Below are 13,227 nucleotides of genomic sequence, written 5' to 3'. Positions count from 1 at the left end.
GAAGCAGGAGGAGATTGGATCGGAGAAGACGAGGCCATCGCCGATGTATCCCAGTTGAGGTTGTGGAGTCGTTACGCAAGGAAGAAGACTCATCTTCTGCAAACGAAAAGGGGAGAACAGCTCCTGGACTCCTTGAGGTTCAGTCAAGCAGGTTAGCGAAGAAGAAGGTGTTGTACGGTTCAAGGAAGCTGTGGTCAACCTTCTTTCCTCCAAGCTCAAAGCACCAATAGAGAGTCCGGTGTAGCAGTGAGCCCATTTCGCGCTGAAAGATCAAGGCGGACAGCGAAGAGGACCCAAAGGCAGAGGCTTCAGGTGCCGAATCTCAGGCGAAAAGAGGATTAAGTGCAAGCCCTCTCTTTTCATGTCGATTTCCAAGGCTTCGCAAGAAGAAGTTAGGGGAAGGGGCTTCGTCGCCGAGAAATGAAGCGGATTTGAACAATGTTTCATCCGACGAAGACATGGAACGATTTTTGGGCCGAGTAGGGTCTGATCCTCGTGGCTCAGCAGTCATGGTTATGCCTTCTTCGCCAGAAACCAGAGGTAAAGGGCCTAGCTTGTTGGGGAATTGTGGTTCGATGGTTGCGGAAAATCTGGAGGTAACGCCATCACTTTTTCAGTCTCCCCAGCCATATATACCCCCTTCTAGTGGCTTCATTTATACCCTCATGAATCCTTCCATCCCTATTCTGAGTCCTTCTACCCCCATGCTTCCCGGTTCAGTTTCGCAATCTCAGGTTCCTATGGAAAACCGAGTAAATTCTGATTTTTTTTTTCAAAAAAGTCAACGATGCTTACGAAGGTCAAACTTCTGTTGATATCTCTAATTTAGAAATGGAGGTGATCCAGCCTGCTTGTCCTGACCAAATGTTCAAGAGTGTCAACCCTCTTTCATCTAATCTAAGATTGCCTATCAAGGAATCCAGTATGGCTGCAGTTAACCTGGGAGGTATTGCGAGCTCTCTGTCGGGCGAGTTCCAAATAGAAGGACTGTCCCCTAGGAAAATGGCAAAAGTACGTGAGGTTTTAAAGACTCTGGATATCAAGGTATATTCCAGGAAGAAGAGCAGATGCTCCACAGGATTGTAAGACCAATTGGATTTGGTTTGAAGATCAGGGTCAGTGAGTTTTTACATGAAGAAAATCAATTGGAATACTAGGGGTTTGGGTTCAAAGAAAAAGAGAAGGGTGGTTAAAGATTTTTTGAGATCAGAAAAGCCGGATGTAGTGATGATTCAGGAACCAAAAAAGACGAAGTGTAATAGAAGGTTCGTGGGTAGTTTTGGACAACCAGAAATAAGGATTGGGTAGCCCTTCCGGCGAGTGGGGCTTCGGGTGGGATTTTGATCATCTGGGACTCTAAAAAATTGCGTGGGGAGGAGGTAGTGTTAGGTTCTTTTTCGGTCTCAATCAAGTTCGCATTGGACGGATGCGAATCATTATGGCTATCTACAGTTTATGGCCCAAACAACTCAGCTCTCAAGAAGGATTTTTGGGTGGAGCTTTCAGACATTGTTGGGCTTTCTTCTCCGTGTTGGTGTGTGGGCGGCGATTTTAATGTCATAAGAAGAAGTTCAGAAAAATTGGGAGGTTCTAGATTAACCCCAAGCATGAAGGATTTTGATGATTTCATAAGAGATTGCGAATTGATAGATTCACCTTTAAGGAGCGCATCATTTACTTGGTCAAACATGCAAGAGAATCCAGTATGCAAGAGATTAGATCGTTTCCTGTACTCAAATGAGTGGGAACAAGTATTTCCTCAAAGCCTTCAAGGAGTACTTCCAAGATGGACATCGGATCATTGGCCGATTGTTGTCTTGGAAACCAATCCGTTCAAGTGGGGACCAACGCCGTTCAGGTTTGAGAATATGTGGTTGCAACATCCTAGTTTTAAGGAGAGTTTTGGAAGTTGGTGGAGAGAGTTTCAAGGAAATGGGTGGGAAGGGCACAAGTTCATGAGGAAATTACAGTTCGTTAAAGCCAAATAGAAAGAGTGGAATAAGGCTTCTTTTGGAAAGCTAAGTAAAAGGAAAAAAGATATCTTATCTGATTTAGCTAACTTTGATTCCTTGGAGCAAGAAGGGGGCCTATCCCCTAAACTTTTAGTCCAAAGAGCTTTAAAAAAAGGGGAGCTAGAGGAGTTGATTTTGAGGGAAGAAATACATTGGAGACAAAAAGCTAAGGTGAAATAGGTAAAAGAAAAGGATTGTAACTCAAAATTTGTTCATAAAATGGCCAATGGCAGGCGAAATAGGAAATTTATCAAGGAATTGGAGAATGAAAGTGGCCTAATGTTGAATAATTCAGAGAGCATTAAAGAGGAGATATTAAGGTATTTCGAAAAGTTTTACGCAAGTCCTTCTGGAGAACCTTGGAAAGTGGAAGGCTTAGATTGTCCCCTATTTCTGGTGAGAGTGCGTCTAGGTTGGAATCCCCCTTTACTGAAGAAGAGATTTCTAAGGCCATTTTTCAGTTGGATAGGGATAAGGCTCCGGGGCCGGATGACTTTACCATTGCAGTGTTTCAAGATTATTGGAAAGTGATAAAGGAGGATCTAGTGAGAGTGTTTGCAAAATTTCATAGGAGCAGAATTATCAATCAAAGCACCAACGCTTCCTTTATAGTTCTGTTACCCAAAAAAAGCATGTCAAAGAGAATCTCAGACTATAGACCTATTAGCTTGATCACTAGTCTTTACAAGATAATAGTCAAAGTGTTAGCAGGGCGTCTAAGAGGGGTACTTCATGAAACCATCCATTCTACTCAAGGAGCCTTCGTTCAAGGGAGACAAATTTTGGATGCAGTTCTCATAGCCAATGAGATAGTGGATGAGAAAAGAAGATCAGGGGAGGAAGGAGTTGTATTCAAAATTGACTTTGAAAAGGCCTATGACCACGTGAGTTGGGATTTTTTGGATCATGTATTGGAGATGAAGGGGTTTAGTCCTAGATGGAGGAAATGGATGAGAGGTTGCTTGTCCTCGGTTTTTTTTGCAGTCCTAGTGAACAGTAATGCGAAATGGTGAGTTAAGGCATCTAGAGGTTTAAGACAAGGGGACCCTTTATCCCCTTTTTTGTTCACTATAGTGGCAGATGTATTGAGTAGGATGTTATTGAGAGTTGAGGAGAGAAACGTCTTGGAGGTTTCAAGGTGGGTAGGAACAGAATAAGGGTATCCTCCTTTTTTTCTTGCCTATCTTCTTTCATCTCATCTCTCTTGGGGACCATATTTGTATTTGGTCCAATCAGAAATGATTCTATCATTTCTGTATCTGCAATTCAATATACATGAGATATATACCACACATATATGCTTCCCTTCTTCTCATCTTTCTCATACAATTTGAGAATACTCGAACGGTCGATTCTTTTTTTTGTCTTAGCTTCCACCTTTCCGAATGAAAGCAGAGGAATGTCTCATTATGATCTGAATTGCATTTATCTGGATTGCATCTTTCTATTTCATTTTTTACCATTTTCTTTTCTAGTACCCGAGAAGAGGATATGATGAACCTTAAGAATGTTCTGCTAGTGTTTGGGCATATTTCCGAGTTGAAAGTTAATCTTGACAAACAATATCTATGGCATTAATCTTGAACAGAATCATCTTTCTAGGTTGGTCGAAATGCTTGACTACAAGGCTTCTGGGTGATCTATACTTTACCTGGGTCTTCCTCTAGGAGAGAATCCTAAGGTGTGTGGTTTTTGGGATCCTGTGATTGAGAGGATATCAAGGAGATTAGATGGGTGGCAAAAGGCGTATTTATCTTTTGGAGGCAGGATAACCCTCATTCAATCTTGTCTCACCCATATGTCATGTTACTTTCTCTCATTGTTTAAGATTCCCGCCTCAGTGGCAGCAAAAATTGAGAGATTGCAAAGAGATTTTTTATGGTCAGGCGTAGGGTAAGGCAAAAGAGACCATTTGGTTAGTTGGGACGTAGTGTGTAAGCCGAAATCGAGAGGGGGATTGGGTTTTGGAAAGATTTCTGTAAGGAATGTCGCTCTTTTAGGGAAGTGGTTGTGGAGATATCCTAAAGAGGATTCAGCTCTGTGGCATCAGGTTATCTTAAGCATTTATGGATCACACTCCAATGGCTGGGATGTCAACAATATAGTTAGATAGTCACATCGTTGTCCTTGGAAGGCCATTGCACTAGTCTTCCAAGAGTTTTCCAAGTTTACTCGGTTTGTGGTAGGTGATGGGGATAGAATTTGGTTCTGGGAAGATTTGTAGTGGGGGGTTCAACCTTTGGGAGTCCAATATCCAAGATTACTTAGCGTAGTCACGGATAAAAATGCTCCTATTTCATCAATTCTTGGATATACCCGCCCTTTCTCTTGGAATTTCAACTTTCGTCGAAATCTTTCTGATTCTGAGATAGAAGATTTAGAAGGCCTTATGCGGTCTCTTGATCGTCTACACATATCACCTTCAGTTCCAGATAAGAGATCCTGGTCTTTATCTCCTTCAGGATTTTTCACAATCAAATCTTTCTTTCTAGCCTTATCTCAATATTCTGAGTCGCCTCCAGTTTTCCCTACCAAGTTTGTCTGGAATTCTCAAGTCTCCTTCAAAGTCAAGTCCTTTGTCTGGTTGGTGGCTCACAAGAAGGTTAATATTAATGACTTGCTACAATTGAGAAGACCCCACAAAGCATTTAGTCCCGATATATGTAAGTTGTGCATGAAGCATGGAGAAACAGTAGATCACCTTTTCCTCCATTGCTCTTTGACGATGGGTTGTGGCACAGATTATTTCAATTAGCAAAGACGGATTGGGTTCCCCCAAGGAGCATCTCTGACATGTTATCTACTAATTTTAATGGTTTTGGATCTTCTAAAAGAGGGATTGTTTTATGGCAAGACGCGTGCATCGCGTTAATGTGGGTGGTGTGGCGGGAAAGAAATGCAAGAATTTTTTAGGATAAAGCAAGGAATTCAGAGTATCTTTAGGATTCTATTCATTTTCTTGCTTCTCTTTGGGCTTTTTGTTCTAAGGTTTTTAAGGGGATACCTCTTAACGTGTTACAACTTGATTGGTTAGCGGTGTGTAACTAGAGTGTTTGCTTATTCTCTCTTTGTATTTTCTTATATTTGATTACTTGTAGTCTTGTTTTTCTTTAGTGGGAGGATTCCTCATCCTTCTATTATACCTTCTTTTTATCAATATATTCCTTTGTCATCTCCTATCCAAAAAAAAAAAAAAAAAAAAAAAGAAAAGATCTATTAGGTTTCTCATAAAAAGAAGAAGAAGAAAAAAACATTATAAACCCTAGTAAAGATGATGAGATGTTGCTATGACTCCAATTCATTAGCTAAAACTATATCAACATACACAAATAGATACACACTGAATGTTGGTTTTTTTTTATCAGAAACAAAGATAATTTTTTATTGATTAAAAGAAAGAGAGAAGGATGAGGGGTCCTTCTCTCAAAATACAAAACCTAATCAAAGTAAGAATATACTTCACTATGAATTACAAACCGAAAGCCAACTTAGCTAAATAACATTGAGTAGAGCTCCCCTAAAAGCGATGAAACAATAGGCCCAAAGGGAGGAGTAGAAATGAATTAGGTCCCACAACATCTCTTCTGTTCTCTATCGATCCTCAAAAAATCCTAACATTTCTCTCATGCCATATAATCCAAATAATAGTGAGGCAAGCAATTTGCCAAAGGGTCCTACCTCCCAATGAAAACCCCAATCCTATAAAAGAGATAAGCATCATATCTCCAACACTCCTCAACGGCACCTAAACCAAATTAGCTATATATACCAAAGAGCTTATGCCAAAGGCCTAAAGTTAATGAACTATGTAGAAAAAGACGGATAATATCCTAAGTGGTCTATTGAATTTTCTTTTGTTGTTCCAAAGCTATAACAGTACAATATTTGAGTTGTTCAAGTGATGACACAAATTTCAAGCTCGTGAAGAATCAACTCATGGTACATATCACAACCAATTCCATCCCTCTTTTTTTTACAAATCCACCTTCTTTCCCAAAGAAAAAAAAAAATCATTTACAAATTTTTTAAGTACAAAGAAAGGAAAAGAAATCTTTCTAGAATATACAAGGTTAATACAAAAAGGAAAATAGAGTGAAGTTTGGAAATAGGAACAAGAGGAAAGCTATACATCACAAGGATAAAACATGATCTTGGCTTCTCTTTTTGCTAAAATATCAATGACATCATTAGTTGAACAAGGATACCAAGAGAAAGAACAATTTAAATCATAATTAACGTCTAGAATTTGATGAAGCCACTCATTATACCTTCAAAGCCTCTCTCTGATCTAGAGAACCAAGAAATCAAAATTGTTGAATCCCTTTCTACCCATAAGCTAGAAGGAAAAAGAGCCCTCACCTAAAGCAAACCCTCTAAAAGAGTTAAAACCTCTGCCTCAATGGTAAAATCCTCTCCTTCAAATTTTGAAAATGCCCTCACCACTGAAAAACTCGTCTCTTATCACCCCTCCAATGCCTAACTAACTTGGGTTACCCAAGCCACATTCATTTAATTTAAATTAAATGAACCCACAAGAGATGAAGTCCATAAGGGGATCAAATGCCTTGCTAACTAAGGCCTAAAAAGAAGAATAAAAATAAATTTGGTCCTAAATAATCCACAGCACTCCAATAGTACTAAAAAAACCCTTCATTTCTTTCTCCCTAAAATATCCAAATCAATGTGAGAGAAGCAATACACTAAAGTGTTATACCTCAAAGAGTGCTCTTGAATCCCATAAAAGAAACAATCATATCATGTCACTTACATTTCTTGGAGAAACCTAATCTAGCTCTGATGGTATAAATAGTCTATGCCACAACCTAAAGTCACCAAGCAATGTAAAAAAGATGATCAATTGATTCTAGTCCCTTGTCTGTAGTAGATTTTGTGGACCAGTTGGGTTTGTATTGAGGAGGTTGTTTTTTGTTACCCCTCTTTTTTGAAGGCACCTTGAGGTGTTTGTTGTATATGTCCTATGCACTATAGGGTGCTTTTTTTTTTATATAGGCCTGCACTATAGGGTGCTTTGTAGGCATCTTTTGTTTATAATATTCTCTTGCTTTACTCATCAAAAAATAAATAAATAAATAAATAATGTCCACAATCTATTACATATACACAATGAATGAAAATATGGTTAAGTCAACTCCTTTTTCCTTAAATATTATAGAAAAACAATCGAATCATAATTGAATTATTCGCAATAGGAAAACACAAAAGAGAAAATTAATTTAATAAAAACCAAATCAAAATAGAAAATATAACAATGTGAAAAACTAATCAAAATGAACGCCTAATACCAAAAAACATTTATCTTTAATGCACTGACGTGGTTTGACTTTAGCATACTTCTTGAATCCTCCAACATCAATTCCTTCAAATAACGAAAAACTCAACAATAATGAAAAAAAAATTCCATTTCAGCATGTATTGTAGAATCAGTCTCTCGTAATTCTTCCTTAGCAATCACATACTTTACTAGTTGGTTTACCCAACCATTGTCTTAATAAATCAACAAGGGCCCTTGAAAGTGCTTTGATGTTCTTCAATGTGATGTAGTAAGGGAAAGTGAATGATCTAGGTGCTTAGAAAGTTTGATATTTTGACCTTGAAATGATACTTCCTGGAGGTCCATGATAGACTCTTGTGGGCTATCTAGAAACATAAATGAGACAATACGCTTTCAACTCAAGAGCTCCTTAATGCAACACTTCCAATTCACCTTTCTAAAGGACTAACCATACACCATGATCAAAAGAAGCTGCTGAAGTGGGCTTTGTCTAGATGGGAGTTGAGTGTCTGCAACAGCAACATCGAGCATGTTGTTCAAATACTTCAATAGATCAACCATTGGTTCATCCTTAATAGAATTCTCTTGCTTAATTGTGTAATCAGAGATTATCTTGATCCCGATCTATCCAATAAAAGATTGATCAAAATCATGAACTAACTTTATGTCCCCCCCCCCCCCCCCCCCCCCCCCATAGCTTACAACATTCCCCACTTCCAGTTGGGACATGGCATGACATATGTCACTAAAGCTTAATAGCAACATCCCTATAGCAGCTCTCAGCCATGCCCAGAATCATCCTCATCAATGACCACTAACCGGGTTTGCCTCAACCATATTTTATCTTTTCAGTAATGACCCTATGTACAAAATTTCCTTCTTCATGCTAGTCCTTTTCCAATCTTACATTCTCCTTGGAGCTTGCTAGCTAGAAAGCCTTCTATGATGATATGCAACTCCTAAAACAACCTTGCTGTGAGCAGTTTTGCATTATTTTTCATATTACAGAATGCTTCCTTAAGATTATTGTCTTTCCCTAGCTCATTACTTACTAAAAGTATATTGAGTTGATATATGTTCTCATTGAAGTAAGACTTCTTGGTGGATATCAAACTATGTGACATGCTTCCCAGATCAGCATCATCCCGACTGAGAACCTCTGGGAACCATTTCCTCAGGTGGCAACTCTGAATTTGAGATCTACACTTGATCCTCTATCATTTCCTTGAGATTCAGGGTAGAACTCTTAATAAGCTCTGTTTCAGAATTTGCTTCTCATTTTCCTTCTTAGTGAGGTCTTCTTTTTGTCTCGTAACCCCATAAACATCAGCCTCATTTTGACTGATGTTCTTATCTATCCAGTTTCATCTTTATCAGAATGTTCTTATCAATGTATTCAAATGTTGCAAGTCCTAATGCCTGTGCAATTCCGTTCTCAAACTCAAAAACATATCAATACCCATCTACATTCTCATCCATGACGTCATCTTGAGCCTTTATAAGATCTTCCTAAAGATCAATGGACACTTTGGCTCTTTCATTCTGCTCATAGGTGCATCCCTAACATTCCCCTAAGGGCTTGCTTGTGTTTCCTAAACTAATAATGAATCAGTTGAGGCAATTGCATTGGGGTTGATCATGGGTGAATTTTCCAAACCATCAATGAGTCAGCCACCATAATTTCCATCTCAGGGGTATGAAGGACAGCCACTAACAGGTCCTTGCTCATTCTTTTTAGCTATTTGATCACTCAAAACATCCTGGACAGCAACTATATTTCAATGCGACGGACCATCCAAGTGCACAGATATAGGTTGTCTAGCATCATAGTGTCACACCTTTTCAGCCATCAAAGCATATTGTCAAGCATTCTTTAGGTTGAAAAATAGAACTACTCTCATCTCATCTTTAATTGATGTTCAAGTGGGCAAGGTAACAACGTGTCATTTGTTTATTACTCTCATTTAAACCAACTAGAATAAAGAGATTATCAAACCTAGAGGTGCATTCTGCAATTAATATAGCAATTTTTTTCATGAGAGGAACTCCTTTTCCTGTATTTATGTATAGTACCCTTCAACTCAAGCTTTAGAAAAAAGCACCTTTCTTTCTTCAGCCATGGAATACCACTAAAAGTACTTCTTGAAACTAGCTTCACAATCCAAATAATCTTCAGCATGCATGATGCATGTTCCCAAAAAATTCAGCAACTTCAATTTTGGTTCCTCCCCCATTCAAATCAAGTACATGGACTGATTTATCTTCCAACCCGCTCTACTCTATGTTATCTCGTTGTCAAGAATCATGAAAGGGGTTTTCTACTACTTCAAAGGTGTCATCCTCATGACTACCTTCCAGTAAGTACAAGGGGTTATGGTTGCCTTCAGACTCCACATATAAGCTTCGGTCTATTAACATTATTGAAGTATTTGCACAGCCCATGAGAAATCCTTAATAACTTGCCTGACCTCAATCATCTTTGTTTGCTAGTTTTAGGTTCCTCTTCTACCACGACTTCTATCACGTCCAACCATGGTATAGATCTGGGTTTTTCCTTTGCCCTAATACCAATTTGATGCAACAAAAAAGAATGGGAAAGAAGTAACAAAGAAGACAATAAAAACATACATCTTGGAATAAAATTCAAGAGAGATATATTCTAAACAACTATTTTTATGGAATTAACAATCAAGGAAGAATTATCTACATTCTTTGGGATATATAGAGTTAATCCTATTTCTATACATAATAGAAAAATCATTATTCCTAATCAAAAGATATATATATATATAATGGAAGTACAAATAAAGTAGGAAACTAATGTAATAAAAGCCTAATCAAAATTGGAAATCAAATCTAATACTGAAACAGTTTCTACCTTTAATGCATTAAGGTGGTTTAACCTTACCATACTTCATGAATGTTCCTACATCAAGCCCCAACCATCCTCATGGCAATACTCGACAACTCAAGCATTTTTTGTCAATCACAATAATCTTAACTTATATTTTGATGCGGTGGGTGCCATTAGAAAATATATTCCAATTGGTAGCATTTGCTAACACTTCTCATTTATGGCAACCCCAATCAACTAAAATATTGTCACTTTCATCTACTTGCCCAATTTTCTTCTCCTTATGCCATAAAAACTTCATTTACAAAGCAAGAACTTCAAAAGCCATATGAAGCCCTATTACTTGCAAAGTTGCACTTCATGACTTCATAAATGTGTCTGAAAAGAGAGGAATAGAAGGATCTTTTAAGAACTAGAGTTATTGATGTATAAGCCAAAAGAAATCCTTCATATATCTTTGTTATATGACATCAACTTAATACAAGGATCTTCTTTTCTCGATTTTTAGCTTTATTTTAGCTTCTGTGGATGTCAAGGTCTTTTGCTTCTTGATTTACATCTATTTGGGCTTTACCCTATTTCTCTAAAAACACTTTAATTTACAATAAGAGTAACCAAAAAGAAAGCATTGTGACTCCAAAGTAAAAGCATCCCAATCCACCACAATCCATTCAAGATTGAGCAACTAGCATATTGTTCATACCAATGGCAATCCGAACTTACATCTTTCAGTGTGGAGAGTATCTCTTTCAAAGCTGATGGAGCAACAGCATCATGAGATATAAGTTTTTGCAAGCAGGAAAGCCCAATAACACTCAGCTTGACATTTCTGACCTCACAAGCCATCAGAAAGATCCGTAGTATGTCCTCATTATGTGCAATTTCACTAGGGCTTGACAATGAACGAAGCTGCAAATTCACATCAAAGCACAAATAATTTCAAACCCAGCTCTCCAAAAAAGAAAAAACGAATCAACAGTTACATTTGTTCTGTTATCCCAATCTTCCACAGCATCACATTTCATCAGTTGTGCACTATGAGTATATTACTATGTGCAAATTTAAAATAGAATTTGAAATTCTCAAAATCCAAATTAAACATAGAATTCATAGCTCTGACACAGTTGAATTTCACAGAACCTAAATTCCTCTTATGCTCTGATTACAATGGAAGTGTAGGGAATAAAATGAAGTCCACATTTCTGAGTCTTAAACATTTTATTAATGATGAAAAGAGGTTTCACTATTTATGATCCAATGACATAATAATAAGAGAATCCCACTAAACATGCCTAATACAACCATTTTGCTTAATTGAATACCTTCAGTTCAATTTAGCCTAACACAACCATTTCCGTTGATAGAAGTGAAGACTCAAAATCTTACTATTTTTCTTTTCCTCCATTCTATCTCCTCAATTATGGAGCATTTAAATCTTTTCAAACAAAAAATGCCAAATTCAACTAATTTAAGCTCGTGATCTTCAAAACTTTGAATATCATAAAAAAGAATCAGCTCAACTAAGTCATTCATTTTATCTTTCGACAATGTTGAACAATCGCATAATCTAAATATCATTTTACATGTATCAAACATTCAAATACAGACAACAGTTGACGCTCAATTCAATCAAAACCAAAACAACACTGACACTAAATGAACAAACAAAAAATGCATTCATTACTCTAAATTCAAATAAAAAAATAGTGAAAACGATCCCTTAACCTTCAATATGCCGTGCTCCGCACCGTCCTTGACAGCGGGGTACCTACGGCGAGCTTCAGCAGAGAGAGCGCGCAGATCCGATTCCAGAACCGCCATGAAGGCCATCTCTGAAGCTCTGGGGATTCTGTGGGTGAAGAATGGAAATCTAGGGTTAGGGTTTTGGATGAATTGCGTGTGAATAGAGAGGCATGGAGAGAGCGAAGACGACGAACACAGATGCGTAGATCTGGAGAGAGAGACAGAGGTGTTGGGAGAGTGTTGGCACGTGAGCAGGGCGTGAGAGACGGCTCCCACACTCCCCCTAAGAGTTTTTTTTTTTTTTTTTCGCTTTTAGAGATTGTACAAGGACTCGCGAATCCTTTGTTGGAACTTGGAATTGAAGCGTAGGCTAGTTCCCTTTGTACAACACAGATTAGCGTGGCTCAAAAATTTTATTTTAGAATTTAAATATGAAAAATAATTTTTTTGAATTATCCTCCATAGACGTATAGAGGTATTGTATTCTTACATGTAATTCAAAAAATTTATAATTATTCTTCATAATATTCTAATAAAGTATGGGTATGATTTGGACACATAGATCTTATCATTTGGGTTAGGTTTGAGTCAAACATATTTTAACACAAAATATCCATTAGAATGAAAACTGATCAAAATTTATGAAAATATTATAAAACTTCCTAAAAATGATATAAAAATTAATAATACATATATTATATATTATAATTGATATATGAAGAAATTAATGTATGAATGAATAATTTGTAACATTTTATAATAGGTGGTATTTGAAAATTCATTTAATACTAAACTGATAATTTATCTACTTTTATAACATATATGTATAATTATTATATTTGTATTTAATTCATGATTTTTATGCTTTCAATAAGAAATAAAGGGAATTTGAAAATAAATAATTAAAATCAATATAATTATTAAAAATTTATTTTAACGTTTTATTTTTAAATATATATATATATATATATATATATATATATATATATATATATAATTTAAGTATAAACATAAAATACATGTGTAAATATAAAATACATTTTATATATAAAATTTAGGTGTAAACACAAAGTATATAGAATGTAGGTCACAATAATAAACAAAGACATGGTTGGGTTTGTTGCATAGGAGCTACTTTTTGAAACCTAGAGAATGATCATAAAAATTCTCAAATCCAAACTAGTTTTTTTTTTTTTTTTGTATATAATTATATTTTTTAAATTTCTTATGCATATGGATTTCAAATTAAGTGAGACTTAATGGGTTGATTCATTAATGAATATAGTAATTTGAAAAATAATTTCAAACCATAGTTGTGAAAGGTG

General features: G+C 36.7%; 1 protein-coding gene across 1 annotated transcript in view; it reads right to left on the bottom strand.

The window, feature by feature from the left end:
• LOC117929677 (protein MON2 homolog) overlaps window positions 1–12,187 on the bottom strand; it is a 101,040-nt gene extending 88,853 nt beyond the window's left edge. The window contains exons 1-2 of the mRNA XM_034850043.1: window positions 11,885–12,187; window positions 10,883–11,068 (exon numbers count right to left, since the gene is read on the bottom strand). Coding sequence (XP_034705934.1) covers window positions 10,883–11,068; window positions 11,885–11,989 — 291 coding nt within the window. The 5' untranslated portion in view covers window positions 11,990–12,187. The remainder of the gene's footprint in view (window positions 1–10,882; window positions 11,069–11,884) is intronic.
• Between the last annotated feature and the right edge of the window lie 1,040 nt (window positions 12,188–13,227).

The sequence above is a fragment of the Vitis riparia genome, chromosome 14 (genome assembly GCF_004353265.1).
Source record: "Vitis riparia cultivar Riparia Gloire de Montpellier isolate 1030 chromosome 14, EGFV_Vit.rip_1.0, whole genome shotgun sequence".
NCBI classification, from domain to species: Eukaryota; Viridiplantae; Streptophyta; class Magnoliopsida; order Vitales; family Vitaceae; genus Vitis; species Vitis riparia.
This window is presented reverse-complemented; position numbering and strand designations above follow the sequence as displayed.